This window comes from Mobula hypostoma, chromosome 8 (assembly GCF_963921235.1).
Source record: "Mobula hypostoma chromosome 8, sMobHyp1.1, whole genome shotgun sequence".
Taxonomy (NCBI): domain Eukaryota; kingdom Metazoa; phylum Chordata; class Chondrichthyes; order Myliobatiformes; family Myliobatidae; genus Mobula; species Mobula hypostoma.
This window is the reverse complement of record NC_086104.1, coordinates 150,494,170-150,516,598: the sequence shown is the minus strand read 5'-3', so window position 1 is coordinate 150,516,598 and position 22,429 is coordinate 150,494,170. Positions and strand designations below refer to the sequence as shown.

The following is a 22,429-nucleotide window of genomic DNA, read 5'->3' as shown; positions in this document are numbered from 1 at the left end:
ACGAGGCAACAGTTTATTAAATTTTGCGATCTGAGAAGTACATGGTGCAGGGAAAGGCCATTCTGCCCACTCTCTCCTGCTAAGGGGACAGATCAATCCCACTAATTCTACCGATTCTATTACAGCTTCATACACCGAGCCCTGCAGCAAATGAAGAGTTACATCCACGGAAGCTGCTTAACGGCTCACTCTCCCTGGAAGCAAATACAAATGAAATTCGGAGCACGAGCTGGTTATATCACTGTCCGATATGGAAGCACCACTGGACAGGATTGGAAAAAGCTGCAGCGTTGTAAACTCAACCGTCATGGGCACTAACCTCCCTGCCATTCCAAAGGCAATGCCTCCAGAAGGCGGCATCTATCATGAATGACCCTCACCAGCAAGAACATGCCCTGTTCTAATCGCTACCATCAGAGAGGAGGAAGAGGAGTCTGAAGATTTTAAGAACAGGTTCTTCTTTCTCCCCTCCCCACCATCAGATTTCTAAATGCACAATAAACCCCTGTACAGGTGCCACGATAAATCAAATTTCATGACATACAGTATAATAATAGTGATAATAAATCTGATTCTGACATCTCAACGTTTACACCTTACCATTTTAAGATCTTACATCTTTGAATTATGTCACCTCTCATTCTTCTAAACTCCACTGAGGACGAACAAGCTCCTGGGGGTCAATATCTCCGAACCATACCTGAACCTGATGTATCAATGCAGCTACAAAGGCACAACAGTGGCTATATTTCATTAGGAGATTTGGTATGACACCTAAAACACTCGCAAATTTCTATAGATGGACAGCATTCTAACTGTCTGTATCACTGTCTGGTTTGGGGGGGGAGGGTGTGACTACTGCACAGGATTGAAGTAAGCTGCTGAGAGTTGTAAACTTAGTCAGCTCCATCATGGGCACCAGCCTCCGTAGTATCCAGGACATCCTCAAAAAGGCGTCATCCATCATTAAGGACTCCCACCACCCAGGGCATGCCCTCATTGCTACCATCAGGTAGGAGGTACAGAAGCCTGAAGGCACACACTCAATGATTCTGGGTCAGCTTCTTCCCCTCTGCCATCCAATTTCTGAATGGACATCGAACCCATGAACACTACCTCAATACCTTTTAAAAAAAATATTTTTGCACTACTTTTTAACTAATACTACACACACACAATAATAGAAAAAAAATGATTTATAGTATGTATTGCAATGTACTGCTGCCAAAAAGTTAACAAATTTCCACAGAAACGCTGGTGATATTAAACCCGATTCATTTCTAGGAAATGCTGAAGAACTACACAAGATGAAGCCAACTGGAGACCTGCCCCTGGAAGCCAATGGACTGGCAGAGGTTTTCCTGACTGAAAGTACAGCAGACGAGACACAACAGAGGATTTAAGGTGCAGCTGAACCAAACAACTGCAATGTGGAGCTGGCCGCTTCAAGCATTAATTTTACATCACCAGACCGCCATCAGCCAGCACTCAGAGGCAACACTGGCTTCATTGACAAAGATCTTGCCTGGCTTTTGAACTGCTGGCAAGTTGCAAAACACAATTTAATTTACAAGCTGCTAAAGGAGGTCCTCTAGTCAAAAACAAGACACATTCGCAACCTAAGCATAATCAAGCAGATTACACTTGAATAACTCATTTGACTGTTGCTGATCAAGAAGGACGCCACTCTAACTGGGACACTGTGGGGGTTCTGGTGCAGGCAAACACGAAGAACGCATTGAGAATTTTTTTTTTAAAAGAAGCATGGCTCTCTTCTGATAACTCCGTTAACAAACATATCGAAATAGACGGCATCTGTGAACGCCTAGGAGCCAAAGAAACGCGAGCCAATATAGTTCAAAGGTCAAGTGAAGGGGTAGCCAATCAGGACTGAGGCAAGTAAATGGGGGGAGGGGGTTATATTAACGTGAACACTCCCAGAGAAAAACACCAACAACTGCACACTGAGGATGTCTCCTCGATGGCTGATGAAAACATCTGCAAGCTAATTGCAAAGCTCGGTAAATACCACAACATCAAATACACTTTACTATTCGCCTGCATTTACAGGGATGGCTGATATCACTAGTTACAGAGGCAATATTTCAGAAAGTTACAGTAACCTCTCAGTTATATTCAAGTTCAAGTTTATTGTCATGCAACCAAACACATGTTCAACTTGGCCCCAGAGCAACGATGTTTCATTTAGCTCAACGGCTGGTGCCAGAGTCTTGGGCAATGTTTAATCGGCAGAGTTTGTGGATTGGACTCTGTAGTTCGTGTATTGATGTGTTTCTAGTTTCTGGTTACTCCTTTTTTTAATACCTATTTTGTATGACTTTGATTGGGACAGACTGGTTCTACGGCCTGCAGTCAACGAACGATACAACGCTAAATTGAACCAAACTGAACATTCCTGGCCTGTTTCAATGACTCTGTGGCTAGATGTTTAATAGCCTGTGTTTTTCACTCATTTGTTTTGCCACTTGCGCGATTTGTTCTTTTCTTTTGTGCGTTGGGTGTTTGATGTTTTTCTTTGAACGAGTTCCACGGTGTTCCATTCAACACGCTGGAGGAACTCAGCAGGTCAGGCAGCATCTGTGAAAACGATGAGTCGACGTTTCGGGCCGGAACCCTTCGTCAGGACTAAAGAGGGAAGGGGTAGAGGGCCTATAAAGAAGGTGGGGGAGGGTGGCCTCTGCCCCTTCCCTCTTCGGTCCTGACGAAGGGTTCCGGCCCGAAACGTCGACTCATCGTTTTCACCGATGCTGCCCGACCTGCTGAGTTCCTCCAGCGTGTTGTGAGTGTTGCTTTGACCCCAGCATCTGCAGATTATTTTGTGTTTATGGTGTTCCTTTGTTTTGTGGCGGTCTCTGGGAAGATGAATCTCAGCATTGTATGCTGCACACATAGTTTGATAATAAATGTACTTTGAATCTCTGAAATATCATTTCTCTGGGACCAAGGTTCAAAGCACAGTACACATAGTCACACACAGCAAATATAGTTACAATCCAGCATAGATAGTCACAAGATAATATTAACACAACTCCCTCAGTGATATGGCCCGAAGGCGGCCTTAAAGTGCGAGATGCATGCTTATGTAAGACAGTAGAATGTAACTAATATAATAAAACAAGCAGTCGTATAACTACGTGAACCAGCAGCAATAAAAGATGTGAAGTGACGGGTGCAGGATGAGAGTGTGTCCGAGAGTTGGGGGTGGGGGCAATGAGACATGGTGTTAATAAGCCTGAGGGAAGAAACTGTTACCCAGCCTGGCAGTGATGGATCCCAGGTGTCGGCTGTGGAAAACTCAGGGAATCATTGTAGCTTCAAACGCAGTGAAATACAGCTCACAGGAGGTTAATAATAAACTGGTATGCAGGGAAGGTAAAATACCTTGAGTACAGAGCGGGGCAGCAAGGCAGAGGGGATAAGGTAAGATGCACAGGGTGGCAAAGTAGCTTAGCGGTTAGTGTGACACTATCACAGCACGAGTGACAGGGGCTGTCTGCAAGTTGTTTGTAGATTCTTCAGAAAGGGTAAGACAAAGAAACATGAGGGATTGGAAGTGGAGAGAGTGTGCAATTTCAAGTTCCTGGGTGTCAAGATCTCTGAGGATCTAACCTGGTCCCAACATATCGATGCAGTTACAGAGGCGGCACGACCACAGCTATATTTCATGAGGAGTTTGAGGAGGTTTGGTATGTCATAAAAGACATTCGCAGATCTCTACAGATGTACTGTGGAGAGCATTCTAACTGTCTGCATCACCGCCTGGTATGGGGGTTGGGGGGGGGGGTGTTACTGCACAGGATTGAACCAAGTTGCAGAGAGTTATAAACTCCACCATGGGCACTAGCCTCCGTAGTATCCAGGACATCTTCAAGGTGTGAGGGCTCATAAAGGCAGTGTCCATCAATAAAGAACCCCCATCACAAGGACGTACCCTCTTCTCATTGCTACCATCAGGAAGGAGGTACAGGAGCCTGAATGCACACATTTAATGATTCAGGAACAGCTTCTTCCCCTCTGCCATCTGATATCTAAATGGACATTGAACCCATGAACACTACCTCACTACTTTTTTATTTCTATTTTTGCACTACTTATTTAACCAAAATATACATACACGATGTAATTCAGAGTTTTTTTCTAAAATTATGTATTGCATTGTACTGCTACCACAAAGACAACAAATTTCACGACATACGCCAGTGATATCAAACCTGATTCTGACTCTTGGTACTCTCACATTTCTAAGATGTACAGGTTAGTAGGTTAAACCAATCTTCCCTCCGTGGACTCACTTTACACCGCACGCTGTCGGAGCAGCGCTGCCAGAATAATCAAGGACATGACCCACCCAGCCAACACACTTTTCGTCCCTCTTCCCTCCGGGAGAAGGCTCAGGAGCTTGAAGACTCGTACGGCCAGATTTGGGAACAGCTTCTTTCCAACGGTGATAAGACTGCTGAATGGATCCTGACCCTGATCTGGGCCGTACCCTCCAAATATCCGGACCTGCCTCTCGGGTTTTTTGCACTACCTTACTTCCCATTTTTCTATTTTCTATTTATGATTTATAATTTAAAATTTTAATATTTACTAATTTTAACTATCTTTAATATTTTTAATACTGTATTTAATATTTGTAATCCAGGGAGTGTGAAGCACAGAATCAAATATCGCTGTGATGATTGTACGTTCTAGTACCAATTGTTTGGTGACAATAAAGTATAAAGTATAATTTGTCACACAGATATATAGGCTCATTTGGCTGGAAGGGCTGGCCTCCGAATAAAAATAAAATAGCTTCAAGGAGAAATGGTCAAAGAGGTTTGGAGGAATGATTAATTATTTGAGAGGTAATTAGCTAAGATCAACTGCGCTCTCAGCAATTGTCAAGCACTGCAGCATGTTCAGAGACCAAATGGCTGCCTAACCCAGCTGTAGACAGAATCTCAAGCAGGCTGAGGAAACTTAACATAACAAGGAGCGCATCGGTGTTGAACTGCAGTTACAATACATACCAGTGATGGTGTTCACCACGGTGCGGAGAATGGTGGGAGGCCTGATCAGCTCCTTTAAGATGTTAGATTCTGTCGCCAGTGGAAATCCATTGTCCAACATCTCCTCAAGCACTTCATACACAACCACAACATTGTCTTTGATGGCTACTTCTGAGCAGCTCCCAAAGTAGTCCTGTGAGGGGGCAGTCAAAAAATATAATTTACATGAAACACAATGTTGTATAAAAATACCACAATCTTACACCAAATCATTACCAATCACTTATACCCAGTCAACACTTCATTAGGTACTTCCCAAACCTAATAACATGGCCAGTGTATGTCTGTGGTCTTCTGTTGCTGTAACCCATCTACTTCCTCCAGTTCCGGCGTGTTTTTCATTCAGCCATGCTCTTCTGCACACCACTGCTGCAATGCATCGCTCTTTGAATTACTGTCACCTTCCAGTCAGCTTGAACCAGCCTGGACATTCCCCTCTGACCTCTCTCATTAGCACAATTTTTGCTCACAGGACTGTCTGTAAGGAGTTTGCACTTTCTCCCCGTGACCACGTGGGTTTCCTCCAGGTGCTCTGGTTTCCTCCCACCTTCCAAAGATGCAGGGGTTAGTGGGTTAATTGGTCTCATGGGTGCAAGTGGGTGTCCTCTCATTGGGCCGGAAGGGCGTGTTACTTTGCTGTATCTCTAAATAAAATAAATTTTAAAAATGAAAAGCGTGCGCGCGCAAATGGAAGAAAGTTCATCGAAGGGGAAGATAACAATAATTTAAAAGGCGCTGTGTCTGAGCATCAGAGAAACCATGTTTACAAAGGGTTACTTCATAAAAGTAATCCAGCTTCCAAATGAAATCAATCAGCCCAGAGCAAAGGTCAGCGCCACAGAAAATTAATTCCTCGAGTTCCTCATGCTTACCTTGAGCTCTCTGGATCCTGTTACAGGACACAAAGCCCTTGGCATTAATGTTGAAAGAGCAAGGATCAGATTGCCTTTCAGAGCCCTGCCTCAGCGAATGTAATTTACAGGTGACACAAGAGACAGAACATGCCGGTTGGGGTGAGGTTTGAGAGGGTGAGGGGAGTGGGGCTGATTGAAGCACAGAGTGGATGTCAAGGGAAAGCCCCTCGTTAGGAAGGACGGTGAGGTTTTGGAGAGGGTGCAGAAGAGGTTTACCAGGATGCTGCCTGGTTTAGAGGGCATGTGCTGTCACGAGAGGCTGGATAAAGTTGGGTCGTTTTCTCTGGAGCACTGGAGGCTGAGGGGAGATCTGACAGAGGCTTATAAGATTATCAGAGACATAGATAGAGTAGAACCATCTAATACCAGAGGGCATGCTTTGAAGGTGAGAGGGGGATGCAAGGAGCAAGATTTTTTTACTCAATAGAGTGGTGGATGCCTGGAATGCGCTCCCTGATATGGTGGTAGAGGCAAATACATTAGAGGCTTTTAAGGGAAGTTTATATAGGCACATGAATATGAGGAAGATGGAGGGATGTGGACATTTTGTAGGTAGGAGGGATTAGTGTTTGGGTGTTTTTGATTTATTTTTTAAGCTGGTTCAGCACAACATTGAGGGCTGAATGGCCTGATCCTGTGCTGTATTGTTCTATGAAAGTTAAATTTTTTTTTTTACAAAGAGTGATAGCAGGCATGGTGATAGGGGCAGATACATTAAAGACATTTAAGAAACTCTTAGATAGGCACGTGGATGATAGAAAAAAAGAGAGCTTTGTGGGAGGGAAGGGTTAGATTGATCTTAGAGTAGGTTAATAGGTCAGCACAACATTGTGGGCCGAAGGGCCTGTATTCTGCTGTAATGTTCCACGTTACATTAAGGTGATGCTGACTGGTGATGAAAAAGGTCAAGAGAAGGTCAATGGCCCAAAGGGTGCCCATCTTTCTTCTGTACTCACGGACTGGATGTTGGTGTTCCAGGTCACACCAATATTTATGCTCCTCTTATATTTACCCTTCCCCCTCCCATATTTACCCTTCAAAGTGGTGGCCTGGCTTGATCTAGGACAGGGAGTATTGTAGAGGCAACCGAGTAACAGTGGGTCTTAGAATATAGCCCAATGAATCCATGTTGACCTTATTCTTCACCTAGTTTGTCCCATATCCCTGCAGGCATATCCCCTCTATTCCTAACACAAAGGCAGAGTCAAACGCAGAAGAACTTAACCTGGATAGGAACCAAAAGGAACGATAAGAGAAGAGGAAATGCAGAGATCACCATTGACTCAGGTAAAGTATCAACTGAATAACTAAATTAGTACTTGAGGAATTCTGAGATTACTTCAAGATTTCAGCAGGGATGAGCTTGCTAGCATCATGTGAAGCCAACATATCAATTACAGCTTTTCTGCTGTGTGGGTCAGGAGTCACAGAGACTGAAGCAGCGACATCACAGGAAATTTCATTCCCGAACATGCTAAAGTTCAAAGTATATTTACTGCCAAAGTACATAATGCTACCATGTACTACAGAAGGCTCATTTGTTTGTCAGCGGTACTGCGAGGTGGTCTGTGCTGTTCCATCGCTTGAGGTCAATCATCTGTGTGTGACGGATCTGAGAAGGACTAATGTTCGAGTGGTTGCTCTCCCTGTTGCTGTCGGGGGACGTCATTGGAATTCTGCACTTTATGGATTGGACTGTTGACTGTAGTTCATATTGGTCTCTTTCAGTTCCATGCTCTTCTTTGCACTCCGTGTTTTTGCCCATTCTTTCTTGTTGGGGGTTTGGGATTTGCTGTCCCTGTTGCCATTTTCCATGGGGATTGATCAGTTAGTCTTTTTTGTGTGAGGGAGGGCGTTGGGGTTTGATATTCTTGCCGCTGTTTTCCGTGTTGAGCAAGGGGGATTGGGGGTTGGCAAGATTTGTTATTTTTGTGCGGATGTGGGGGTGGGGGTGATATTGAAGTTTATCTTTTAGCGCCTTCCATGGCTTTCTTTGTTTCGTGGCTATCTGGAGAAGGTGAATCTCAGTGTTGTATACTGCATACATACTGGGATAATAAATGAACCTTTGAGGTAGCGAACGCGTATTGGATGATTATTTCAGGCTCTGGATTGTTAACCACAGAGATTAGGGTATGACATTCTGGTCTCATGTCACAGGAACAATGCTGTGCACTGGACAGGGCGCAGTGGGATTTTACAAGGGCGTTGCAGGAATGGGAAAAACATCTCCAAGGAAAGGCTAGAAAGGCTGGGTTGCTTTTGGCAGTAGGAGGGGCAGAGGTGGAATTTAACTGGAGAGTACAGTATTATGTGGGGTCCAAACTAATGGAAGGGACATATTTCCCCACCATAGATGGGGACAAAAAGCAAAGGCCAATAATTTTAAGGACAGAGGAGAGGTGAGGAAATCTGCTTTCCACCCAGAGGTTCAGGAACTGATCGCCCGAGGAACGGAAGAGGCATGTGGAATTGCGTGCAGTCCTGTTCGCTGCAATGCAAGCTGTGCTGAAGAGAACATCAGTTGTGGGGGGGGGAACTGATCGGATAGTGTGGGCTTGTTTTTCATGAGGTGAATGAGGCTGGGGGAGACTTGAGAAAGTTATGTAAAGTTTTGAGAAGACGGAATATCCCATATTAGGGGTCACAAGAACAAGAGGGAGCAAGATTAAGGTCAGAGGAAAACCAGACCTTCATCATATTTAAAGAATACTTAGATATGTTCATGAAAATATACAAAGCTATGGACCCCAGGATGAAGTGGGGTTTGGCTGGGGGGCTCTTTGTCAATTGGTACTCATTTCATGGTTAAAGCAGCTTTGATACATCACTTGTTTGTGATTCCAGTCAAATGACAAGCCCGTGTACATAGTAAATGGTAAAGATCCCACCAGATTTCTGACCTGACATTTTGAATCTTGTCACCTCTGTAAACTTTCAATTCTTACAGCAATTGGTGAGCTGAGCCAGTTTCTAATCTTGGGACTAAGGTCTAATGATGCCCTCTCCCCGATTGATAAAGATGGCCCACTGGTCATAATCCTGCTCACATGAGAACAAACTCTAAACTGACAAAGCGATCATTTACCCCCTAAACCAGCCGTCTTCGCCAACCACTATTTACTCTCAGCTGAACAGCTGGTTACTCGGGGACACTGGTACCATTTGTATAAATGACACTGGAGATGGGCATCATTCCAGGCCTTTACCCACAACACCACTTGCCATCAATCTCTAACAAGAATTCCCCACTCTCAACTATTCCAGCAGTTCTTTGACCTGTCTCCTCAAAGCCAGACTCTCCAGAGAAGAACATGCCAAGACTGTCAGGATTGTGGACCAACACAGTTAGACTTCAACTGTTTTAAGAGCAGCCTTGAATCAGGATCAGATTTAATATCAACCGCATATGCCGTGAAATTTGTTAACTTTGTGGCAGCAGCACAATGCAATACACGATAAATATATAGAAAAAAATAAATGATGAGATTTAGATACATTTTAAACCAGGGGTTCCTAACTCTTTTTTATACGATGGACCAATCCATTATGCAAGGGGTCCGTGGACCCCCAGATTGGGAACCCCTGCTTTATACTTACAGATTCTGCTTGCTTGTACTCACTGCAGGGCAAGAGGTAAGTGAGTGGACACGGTAACATATTCAGAATTATAATGGAACCATTTTCAAACTAAGGATAGGAGATCCCGGTGAACTGCATGACTATCTAAAAGCAGTTTTGTACAAAGCGTCAGGGATTCTCTACACCCCAACTTGGCGTCCCTCAGACCCCCTCAGTTAAAGGTAGGCGCTGATGAATCTCAGCGGATTTTGGCTGGTGGCCGATGAACCAAGGAAAACAACTAAATACTTTGCTAATCACTTTTCGTTCTGGTAAACGAGCATCGTAACTTCCCTCTGGACTTGGAGGCAACTTGATACGGCAGAGCCGAGGTGAGAAAGTGGGCCCGTCACCGAGACCAAGGAAGACCTGAAGTTCGGCTGATTTCAGCGCTGGGCCAAATCGGAAGGAATGGGAACAGGCTGACTCGAGGCGGCAGGCACCAGGCCCCAGAGCGTATTAAAGCAACTGAACCCAATGTCTGGACGATTTAAATGCCGGGCCAGATTGAAAATGTCGGGGTATCAGGGCCGGAGGCAAAAGACAGCCCAGTTCAGAATATTATTAGCTTGCGTTCATTGTTTGTATGATTTGTTTTTCTCCCCGTCTGCACATTGTGTGTTCGATGGACTTTTTTGAAATGTTTTTTTGGGGTTCTTTATTCCATGGCTACCTGTTAGGAGATGAATCTCAAGGTTGTATAATATTTTGATAATAAATGTACTTTGAACTTTGGCATAAAAAAAAGGTTGGGAACCTCTGCTGTACATCGAAATGCAGAGAGTCTTTGAATACAGAAAAATGCCTTTCATTTGCACGTCCCTCACTTTAGTGGGGCGTTGTGCAGCGTAATAGGAAAGTAGACAAAATAAGGGGCAGTGTGCACTAATCCAGTCTTCTCATTTCAGCTGGAAGTGCTTAAAGATGACATCACATGACAGGGTGGGATTCCAAACACTGGCACATGACGGATCAGCTGGGGAGGCCGACAATGGCTTTTCATATCAGCGGCCATGGGAGAACTCAATGCCAGCATTGCCTGCAAACCACAAACTTTATCATGTACTTCACATTAATTACTGATCTCAAGACTCCTATTTTCAGCCCTACGGTTCAAAAGCCACACAGTCTTTGACTAAACAAGAGCTCTGTTTCTCGTCCTCATCATTCTTCTTTCTGTAGAGACTATGGTATCCCAGGACAGATTTCCTTTCCTCTCCTACCACACACTACACAAACACCAATTCCTGGCATTCGGTCTCGCCAGCTGGCTTCGAGCAACATTCACAGATGCCACGTGTAGTCTCACCCTGGAAAGCTTCCAGCACCTTCAACACACAGAGGCAGATGACAGAAACATCAGCAGCAGCTTGTATGTCCCTAATCTGATGTTCTGAAACATGTGATAAGCCCTGACAGGCTGATTTAGAACTACCTGTCACTCTGGGTCATTTCGTAACTGAATTGTTTTAAGGACTTAGGCAGTAATCCAATTCAGAGAACTGGAAGCCAAAATGGGTCAGACAGAGGAAAGAATGAACAGTGAAAATCAGGATTAAACTCTGGAGGTTTTGATGCTTCATTAATAGAAACCTACAGTGCAAGACAGGCCATTCGTCCCACTTCGTCCATGCTATCCCACTATCCTTCTCTACCAATTTCATTTACTCTTGGACTGAAGTCTGCTTTTCTGAATCCAAAGTAAACACATATTCTTCAGTCGCTGTACAGTGGTGCTAGAAAGTTAGTGAACCCTTTAAAATTTTCTTTCTTTCTGTATAAATATGACCTAAAATGTGACCAGATCTTCATGCAAGTCTTAAAACTAGAGATAAAGAGAACCCAATTAAATAAACAACACAAAAACATTATACTTGTTCATTTATCTATTGAGAAAAATGATCCGATATTACACATATTTGTTGGAAAAAGTATGTGAACCTCTCAGATTGTCAGTTTATTTAAAGGGAAAATTAGAGTCAGGTGTTTCAATCAATGGGATGACAATCAGGTGTGAGTGTGGGAAGCCCTGCCCTATTTAAAGAACATAAACCTGGGTCTTCACTATCAAAGTCTGATCTTCACCACACAGGGTTTTGGAAGTGTGCCATGCCTCGATCAAAGGAGATTTCTGAGAAGCCCAGAAAAAAAGTTGATGCTCACCAGGCTGGAAATGGATGCAAAATCATTCTAAAGAGTTTGGTCTCCACCAGTCCAGAGTCAGGCAGATGGTGTACAAATGGAGGGAATTCAACACAGTTGTTGCTCTCCCCAGGAGTAGCTGACCCACAAAAATCACTCCAAGAACAAGACATGTAATATTCTAGGAGGTCACTAGGAACCCCAGGGAGTTACAGGCCTCTCTTGCTTTGGCTAATGTCAATGTTCATGAGTCGACCATCAGGCAAACAGTGAACAACAATGGTGTGCATGGCAGAATTGCGAGGAGAAAGCCACTACTCTTCAAGAAGAACATTGCTGCCCATCTAAAGTTTGCTAAAGACCTCGTGATAAGGCAGAAGGCTTTTGAAAGAATGTTCTGTGGATGGATGGGTTCAAAGTAGAATTACCTGGCTTAAATGAGAAGCAGTGTTTGGCAAAAAGCAAACACAGCATTCCAGCACAAGAACCTCATCTGATCTGGGAAACGTGGTAGGATCACGGTTTGGGCATGCTTTGCTGTCTCAGGACCAGGACGGCTTGCCGTCATTGATGGAACTATGAATATGGAATTGTACCAGCAAGTTCTACAATGTCAGGGTATCCGTCCGTGAACTGAAGCTTAAGAGAAAGTGGGTCATGCAGCAAGACAACGACCCTTAACACACAAGTCAGTCGACCAAAGAATGGTTAAAGCAGAAGAAACTTCACGTTTTGGAATGCCCGAGTCAAAGTCCTGACCTTAATCCCGTAGAAATGTTGTGGAAGGACCTGAAGCAAGCAGTTCGTGCAAGGAAGCCCACCAACATCCCCAGAGTTGAAGCAGATTTGTAAGGAGGAATGGCCTAAAATTCCTCTAAGCTGACGTGCAAGACTGATCAACAATGACCTGAAATGCTTGGTTGAAGTTATTACTGTACAAGGCAGTCACACCAGTTACTGAAAGCAAAGGTTCACATACTTTTTCCAACAAATACATGTAATATTTTTCTCAATAAATAAATGAACAAGTATAATGGTTTTGTGTTATTTATTTAATTGGGTTCTCTTTATCCAATTTTAGGTCATATTTACGCAGAAATAGAGAAACTTCTAAAGGATTCACAAACTTTCTAGCAACACTGTAACTGCTCCGATGGATGCAGAAGTTGGGTGGGGGGGGGACGTAACTTGTCTGATGGTCATTATTTGTTAGAGGATCAACGTTATTCCCCACTTACATTTCCGTGTGTTAGGAATTCGCTGTGCTGCATTGGCACGACATGCAACAAAAGCAAACTTCAACAACTACAAGGCTAAAGAAATACATTATAAAAATAAACTTAGAAGAACTTAAGTAAATTTAAAGTAACACACAAAAAATGGTGGAAGAACTCAGCAGGTCAGGCAGCCTCTATGGAAATGAATAAACAGTCAATGTTTCAGGCTGAGACCCTTCTTCAGGACTGAAAAGGAAGGGAGGAGACGCCAAAACAAAAAGGTGGGAGGGAGGGGAGGGGAGGGGAAAGAGGAAAGCCTGATGGGAATAGGTGAAACCAGGCAGGTTGAAAAGATAACTGGCTGGAGAAGGAACCTGATAGGAGAAGAGCGTGGACCATTAGAGGGGACTGGGGGGAAGTATAGGCAGGTGACGAGAGGTAAAAGGCCCAGATGGGGTATAGAAGAGAAGAGAGGGAAGGGAAACCTTAAAACATACAAACTTGAGTTCCTGTTTAAGGAATGATTGTGGATAGGCTGATTTCTACTTTATTCCAGTTTGACATTGGACCTTTCACAGGACGGTTCTTTCACTCAAAAACCAATGCAACAGAAAAAGCTGAAATCACACAAAATGCTTGAAAAGAGAAAACAAATTAATCTCTCGATTATTCATTGGAACAAGAAATTAAAGAGAAAAGAAGCCAGAGTGAAGGGAGTTCTTCAGAACTTAAAAATATACAGATGCAGTTAATGGGTTTAATTTTCTATTGAGATATTAAAACCTGCAATGCAGCATGAAGCTGGATAGTGTGGTAATCAGACGAAGGTTGGTGGGGTCAGACCATAAGATATAGGAGCTGATTTAGGCCCATCGAGTCTGCTCTGCCATTTCATTATGGGTTATCCATTTCCCTCTCAGCCCCAGTCTGTTGGCTTCTTCCCGTATCCCTTCATGCCCTGACTAATTAAGAATCCATCAACCTCTGCCTTAAGTATACCCAATGGTTTGGCCTCCACAGCCACCTGTTACAATGAATTCCAGAGCTTCACCACTCTGGCTAAAGAAATTCCTCCTCATCTCCATTCTAAATGAATGTCCCTCTATTCAGAGGCTGTGTCCTCTGGTGTTAGGACTCTCCTACCATCCTCTCCACATCTACTCTATCGAGGCCTTTCAACCTCCAATACATTGCAACGAGATTCCCCCCACCCCCACCATTCTTCTGCATTCTAGTGTATACAGGCCCAGAGTCATCAAATGTTCCTCATATGATAAGCCTTTCAATCCTGGAATCATTTTCATGAACCCTCTCCATTGTCAACACATCCTTTCTTAGACAAGGGGCCCAAAACTGTTCACGATACTTCAAGTGAGGGCTCACCAGTACCTTATAAAGTCTCAAGTTGTGGTAGTGCACAAGGTTGTTGTAGGTTATAATGGGACAGTGACAGGATACAGAGTTGGGCTGAGGAATTGGCAGATCAACCTGGGAAAGCGTGAAGGTCAGTTTTGAAGGCAGAATGAGGGCTAAAGGCAGGATTTGTAGGAACAGTGGGATCTTAGGGATCCACATCCACAGATCCCTCAAAGTTGTTAAAGTTTGTTATACTTTATTGTTGTCAAACAATTGATACTAGAACGTACAATCATCACAGCAATATTTGATTCTGCACTTCCCGCTCCCCGGATTACAAATAATAAATATTAAAAATAGTAAAAATTAGTAAATATTAAAAATTTAAATTATAAATCATAAATAGAAAATAGAAAAATGGAAAGTAAGGTAGTGCAAAAAAACCGAGAGGCAGGTCTGGATATTTGGAGGGTCAGGATCCGTTCAGCAATGTTAAGAAGGCATATGGTGTATTGGCCATCATTGGTCATGGGGATTGAATTCAAGAGCAATGAGGTAATATTGAGCTCTACAAAACCCCGATTAGACCACACTTGGAATATTGTGTTTAGTTCTGGTTGCCTCATTATAGGAAGGATGCGGAAGCTTTAGAGAAGGCACAGAGGAGATTTACCAGGATGCTGTCTGGATTAGAGAGCATTTCTACTGAAGAAAGTGATTGAGCTAGGGTTTTTCTCTTTGGAGCAAAGGAGGATGATGAGAGACTTGGTAGAGGTGTAAAAGATGATAAGAGGCACAGATAAGCCGATAACCAGAGATTCTTTTTCCCCTCAGGGCTGAAATGGTTGTAATGAGGGGGGACCATTTTAAGGTGATTGGAGGAAAGTATAGGGAGGGGAATCTCAGAGGTTAAGTCTATTTGACACAGAGTGGTGGGTGTGTAGAACACCCTGCCCAATATGGTGGCAGAGATAAGATATATTATTGGCATTTCAGAAACTCTTAGATGGACACATGGATAGAAAAAAGTAGGGCTATATAGGATGGAAGGGCTAGATTGAACCGAGAGAAGGTTTAAAGGTTGACATAATGGCTGGGGTCTCCTGTCTCCAATGACACCACATACAGTACCATCAAGCTCAACGACAGTATCTATCCCGCTGTTTTAAGTCTCTCCAATAGACCCCCTCACACTCTAAACCAGGGGTTCCCAATTGTTTTTATGCTATGAACCACTACCATTAACCAAGGTAACCCCTGCTCTAAAAGATCTTGCAATCTATTTTATCAATTTATTTGTCTACACCCACACCTTTTCAGTAATTGTAATGCTACATTCTGCATTTTTTCCCTCTTTCATACCACCTTAGTACACTAACACAAGGGAAGATCTATCTGGATGGCACACAAACAAAAGCTTTTCACAGTATCACAGTATACGTGACATCAATAATCCAATTATTAATTAGCCTTTGTTAATCTCAAACCACAGCCACATGTCTGTTGGTTTCCTACCGTTTTGATTTGGGTCACCAAGGCTTTAAATTTAAGGGTATCAGAGATGTCGGAGAAAGAAAATGGACTCTGCATTTTACCCCTTGCTCTCTCCACCAGCACTCATTTATTTAGTTTCAGAAACGCCAATAAACTGCAGACGCTGGAAACCTGAATAAAAACAGTGACTGTAGCAAACACCCAGCAATTCCAGCAGTAACTGAGGGGAGAGAATCAATTTCAGGTCAGTGATCTTTTACCAGAAACTTTAATTTGTTTAGGATCTCCAGTCTTCCTCGCTACAGTTCTGATTGAAAGATTTGACTTCATTTCAAAGCTGGTTTCTCAGGCAGTAACAATATTTTCTGTTTACCTTGCTCACCTTTAGCGTTCAGACAAAAGCCAGGTGTAGATTACTTTCTATTTAAAACTGTGAAGAATAGTTTGATAAATTGCTTCCCACTTGGTGGGTCAGAACACAAGAAACACACTCATAAAAAGACCGTTTTGGCTCTCTCATTTCCTCCACACATCCACAGGATCACACAGATGTAGTGTCTTAGTTCCACTTTTCCTGAACTAACCACATACAGACAGTTGCCAGTTACGAACTAGTTCCCTTTTTTTCAGAAAAAAAGGACTTCCGCACGTCAACTTTGTCCATAAGTTGGAAAATACACAAAAAAAACCCAGTCGATATGGTAATCATACCTCCACAGTGTTGTAATGAGTGGCAGAAAAAGCACACACGACTGAGGACAAAGAATAATTACTACAAGGACACACACACAGGAAACTAGTTGAGCTGTTTGTAGGAACAACACAAATACAGAGTCCAAAATTTTGAATTTAATAATATTATAGGAGTTCACAACTCAGGTATCTGTTGGCATTGATTCTCGTAAAATCAGGTTCAGGTTTAATATCACTGGCAGACATCGTGAAGTTTGTTAACTTTGTGGCGGCAGTACAATGCAATACATGATAATAGACAGAAAAACAGGACAGTGAATTACTGTAATATATGTTATTAAAATTAATTAAGTAGTGCAAACAAAAAGGAAACAAAAAAAAAGTGAAGTATTGTTCATGGGTTCAATGTGCATTCAGAAATCTGATGGCAGAGGGGAAGAAACTGCTCCCAAATCATTAAATGTGTGCCTTCAGGCTCCTGCACCTCTTCACTGACAGTAGCCATGTCCTGGGTGGCGGAGGCCTTTAATGATGGATGACTCCTTGTATTAAATTCAAAATTTATTAAATTATCAATACCCATCTTGGCTAAAGTCAACAACTGAACTTCCACCGCCCAAATTCCGAAGCCCCACCATTCTCTGGATGAAGAACTCTCTTTTCATTTCTGTCCTGTCCTCAATCACCGATCCCTTATATTGAGTTTACAAACCCCTGATTTAGAGATACAGCATGGTGTAGACCCTCTGGCCCCTTCAAGCCCATAACCCCATTTAACCCTAGTCTAATCGCGCAACAATTTGCAGTGACCAATTAACCTCGCCGGTACCTCTTTGAACAGTGGGAGGAACCTGGAGTACCCAGGAAAAACCCATACGTTCCACAGGAGGACGTACAGAGACTCGTTACAGAAGGGCACCGGAACTGAACTCCGAAATGTCCCGAGCTTTATTCGTGTCTCGTTTACCACTACGCTACTGTGGCACCCAACCATCGCGGCTGGGAAATCATTATCCCCACATCTCCACTCTCACGCCCTGCAAGAAATCCACATATTTCAGAAAGATTACCTTTTATAAGAGTACTATGCTGTTGTAGGTCAAACTCCACATCCTCCAGAACAACCTGGCGTAAGAAACGGGTTCATTCCCACCGCTGTCTGTAACGAGTTTGTATATTCTCCCCTTAACCATGTGGGTTTCCTCCCATGTTATAAAGACGTAGGGATAGTGAATTGCGGGCACGCTATGCTGTCACCAGAAAGGTGGCAACACTTGCAGGCTGCCCAAAACAATCCTCACTAATTTGATTTGACACCAACGATGTATATGCAAAAAAGTAAAGCTATTCTTTATAACCTTTATCTTTCAACACCTCCAGTTCCACAATTCATGAGGGGAGACGACCTCGAATTCATTTTCCAGCAACTATTCGCAAAAGGAATCAGTTACAAATGTGTCTGAGTAAAAATCCTGAGGGGGGGGAGGGGGTTGTTCTGCAAAAACTGTCACAACATATTCTGGCTGCTGCTGAACTATGAGAACACAAGCCAGGACTGGATGTTAGCCCATTTCTGGATACACCAGTTCACTTCACAGCAGCGCTGGTCATTTTGCAGCCCACCAGCACAGAACTGTAGCAATCTTTTACTTGATAAACTGGTTTATTATTGCCACATGTACCAAGGTAACAGTGAAAAAAAAACCTTTGTTTTGCTTGCTGTCCATACAGATCATTCCATCACAGTGCACTGAGGGAAAACAATGACAGAATGCAGAGTAAACGTGATAGTTGCAGAGGAGTCAAAGTGCAAGTGCCTAACGAGGTAAATTGTGAAGTTACGTCCATCTTAGGGATCATTCAACACTGGGCAAGATACTGCTTCCTGATTTGTTTTAGTTCTATCTTATGGATTTTTGGGCTGCTGATCATGAAAGTCACCATGAAATTTCCCCATCATGTGCCCATTTTTAAAAACATCTGTATTTGTCGTTTCAATTGATACTTCAAGTCAGAATAAGAGATGCCAAGATTAAGGAAGGTGCACAAATCAAACATGTGATCAATGACAGGCAATTCGAAGAACGTCAGTGAGACCAGAGAAAATCACGTGGGAGGCATTCAAGGATGTTGCTGAAAATTTTCTATGCAACTACAGAGCACCAAACTACATGCAGCTGGTTGACAACATGGTTTTCAAGCACACAAAACCATGAAGTGCAACATGCCACTAAAGATGCATTTTCTGCATTCCCATTTAGACTTCTTCCCTGCAAATCTTGGTGCTGTCAGTGACGAGCTGGTGAAAGGTTTCACCAGGACATTGTGGTCATGGAGAAACGGTATCAGGGCAACTGGAATCCATCAGTGCTGGCTGATTATTGTTGGACACTTAAGCGAGAAGCCTCAGACACTGAGTACAAATGAAAATCATCAGCAAAACATTTTCAGCTTAGTTGAACTATTGTAAACCGTCAGCACCGTTAAGCAATTAAATGCATTATATTCAATAAAAGTTAATTTGTTGTTTCTCCAAATTCCTACGTGATACAAGTAGTCTGAAAACTTACTTGTGTTCAGCTTCAAGTGGCCTATCATAAACAAAAAAACAAGTTCTGAGGAAGCAACTCTTTCGAAAAACTATGTTTTCCAGCTAACTGCCTAACAGTGGGACAGAAACTGCCCATGGGCCTGGTGGTACATGCTTTCAAGCTTCTACCTAATGGGAGAGACGAGGAAACCAGGTATAACTTGCATGCTTTGGAAGCACAGTTAGAGTAGCTCTTGCCTCACAGTTATAATAACCCAGGTTCAATCCCGACCTCTGGCGTTGTCTGCAAGGAGTTCATTCTGTCCGGGACGTGCCCTCTTCTCAATACCACCATTAGGGAGGAGCTACAGGAGCCTGAAGATGACAACTCATCAGTTTAGGAGCAGCTTCTTCCCCTCCACCATCAGAATCCTGAACAGACCATGAACCCAACCTCATTATTTTCCTCCCTTATTGCACTATTTTTATATTTATTATTGTAACCTAAAGCAATCTCGTTACATACGCTTACTGGCTAATTTACTAGGGAGCTAATAATGTAGCCGCCAAGAGCATTTCTGCATGTTCATGAGCAGCCCATCCACTTCAAGGTTTGATGTGTTGTGCGTTCAGAGGTGCTCTTTTGCACACTACTGTTGTAACATAAAGTCACCTTGAACAGCCATTCTCCTCTGACCTCGTCATTAACAAGGCGTACTCGCCCACAGAACTGCCGCCCTCTTGACTTTTTATTTTTGCTTTTCGCACTATGTAAACTCAAGAGACTGCTGTGCCTGCCTGAAAATACCAGGAGATCAACAGATTCCAAAATACTCAAACTACCCCATCTGGCACCAACAATCATTCCATGGTCAAAGTCACTTCGATCACATTTCTTTCCCATTCAGTGTTTGCTTTGAACACCAACTGAAACCTCTTGACCATGTCTATATGCTTTTACATACCGAGTTGAGGCCACATGATTGGCTGATTGGGTCTGTATTAATGAGCAGGCATACAGCGTGTACCTAATAAAGTGGCCACTGAGTGACAATAAACCCGATTCTGATTCTCCCTGTGACAGTGTGGGGTCGCCCTGAGTCCACCAGCTCCCTCCCATATCCCAAAGAGGAGCAGGTTGGTAGATTAAACAGCCGCTGCAACTTGCAGTGGGAATGTGGTGAGAATACCTTTCTGGGAAAATGGAAGTGATCCGTGACTGGGGATAGTAGCAATGGCTTGTTCGGAGTTGCAAGGAAAAAGATGAAAGCAACCTGGACTTGTGGCTGTAGACTCACTCACTTTCAAGTGAATGGGTAGACAGACTATGCTGCACCTTACCAATACTACCCTTGCCTGCATCGGCCTCGACTCTTCTGGGAAAGGCCTCGAAGTGCTTGTGTGTATACGTATGTGCATACATGCACCTGCGTGGGTGTGTGGGGTCAAATATTCAAAATAAATTTATTATCAAATAACTTGTATGTCACCATCTACTATCCTGAGATTCATATTCTGGAAGCTTTCACAGTAGAATAAAGAAATACAATAGAATCAAAGATTACAGGGAGAAGGCTAATAAATCAGCCATGATGGAATGGAGGAGCAGAGTTGATTGAATAGGCTGAAAGGCCTAATTCTGCTCCGATGTCTTCTGGTCTTGTCAATGAAACACACAAGGTCCGACAAACAACCAATGCACAAAAGACAAACAATGCAAATATATAAAAAAAACATGTAATAAAAAATAAAATCTGAGACTCTGGGGGTGTAGAGTCCTCAAAGGTGAGTGCATAGGTTGCACAATCAGTTCAGTGTTGAGGTGAGTGAAGTTACCCACAATGGTACAGGAGCCTGATGGTTGTCGGGCAATAACTGTTCCTGAACCTGGCAATGTGGGACTCAAGGCTCCTGTATCCCCTTCCCAATGGTTATAGGGAGAAAGGGAGCTTGGCCTGGATGGTGGGGGACTGGCAGGACCAGAAAAATCCAGATCTTTACAAGCTAAGCAGTGTGATCCGCTGGGGGGGGGGTGTAAATCACTCAGAGTGAGACCCATACCCAGAAGTCTGATCCATCACGAGACCCATTCCGGAAGAGAGGGAGAGGGAGATAGAAAGAGAGAGAGTGTGAGTGTGTGTGTGTGTGTGTGTGTGTGTGTGTTTAACCCTTCGTGGTTGAGACCTGTGGGGAAGGCCCCTCACAGCGAGATCCGTTCCCAGGAGTCTGATCCATCACAGTGAGATCCATTCCGGGGGAAGTGGGTGGGGGTCAGATCATTCACGGCAAGACCCTTCCCCGGGGGAGTGTGCGACCAATCTGAGGGGGAGCGGGCAGGTCCCTCACGATTGAGACAGACTCCCAATGGGGCAGATCCCTCACGGTGAGAACCTTTCGCGGGAGAGGGGTCAGATCCCGTTCCGGGGGTTGGGTTCGGAGCAGATCCACCCCCCCCCCCGTCACGGGTGAGACCGACTCCCGGTGGAGCAGACCCCTCACGGTGTGACCCCCGCCCTTCCCAGGAGAGGGGTCAGATCCTGCATAGTGAGACCCATTCCCGGGAAGGGAGGGGGCAAGGCAGCACCGACCTGAAGCGTGTCCACCACCCGGTGCAGGAACTCGATGACGAAGAGCGGCGGCACCTCACTCTGGATGACGGCCACGAAGAAGATGCGGTCCCGGTACACGCTGATGAGGAAGTGATGCGGGGTGGGGATGACCGGCGGCACATTCTCCGCCTCGCTCGCCTTCTCCTGCGCCTCGAAGAAGTAGTCGCAGACCGAGCGGCTCACCGCGCTCTTCCAGTGCTTCTCCAGGAAGATGTCGCCCGCCGCGTTGATCAAGAACAGGCTGTGGATCATGGCTCGTCCTCGGTCCTCGGCCCCAGCTCCGCTCCGGAACCTCCCCGGCTCCTCCCCCCTCCGCCTATTGGCTCAATCCGCCACCGGAGCCCCGCCCCCTTCACTCCCTATTGGAGGACCGCTCTCGGTTCCCGCCTCCGTTCCCCACGCTGATTGGCCCAGTGTCTATGTATCCATTTGGTGTTTCGGATGCGGGCGTCGCCTCTGTTGGAGTTTGAAGTTTACTGTCATTGAAACAGCTAGACTGGGTATAAATACCACGAGAGTTAGTTTCTATGCATCAGCAATACACGGCGAGCGTAAATCAACACTGACATAAATTAGTCACAGTTGCAGAACAAGATAAACATAAGTTGCAGAGTTGTCGGGGGAGCGCCATGGGGCTGCCCAGCCCAGGGTGGGTTGCCCGCGGCACTCAGTCACTCCCTGCAGTTCGCAAACGTGACCTGCAGTTTTTCCGGCGTTTAGTCACGGCAAGGGAACGTGGACATAGCCCTCTCCACACGAGACATTGCTCCAAGAAGAA

General features: G+C 44.2%; 1 protein-coding gene across 1 annotated transcript in view; it reads right to left on the bottom strand.

Annotated features, from left to right (window-relative positions):
• The window catches only part of LOC134351045 (AP-3 complex subunit mu-2), a 46,367-nt gene extending 24,424 nt beyond the window's left edge, over positions 1-21,943 (bottom strand). Inside the window, exons 1-2 of the mRNA XM_063057048.1 lie at positions 21,631-21,943; positions 5,037-5,208 (exon numbers count right to left, since the gene is read on the bottom strand). Coding sequence (XP_062913118.1) covers positions 5,037-5,208; positions 21,631-21,903 — 445 coding nt within the window. The 5' untranslated portion in view covers positions 21,904-21,943. The remainder of the gene's footprint in view (positions 1-5,036; positions 5,209-21,630) is intronic.
• Positions 21,944-22,429: the final 486 nt, after the last annotated feature.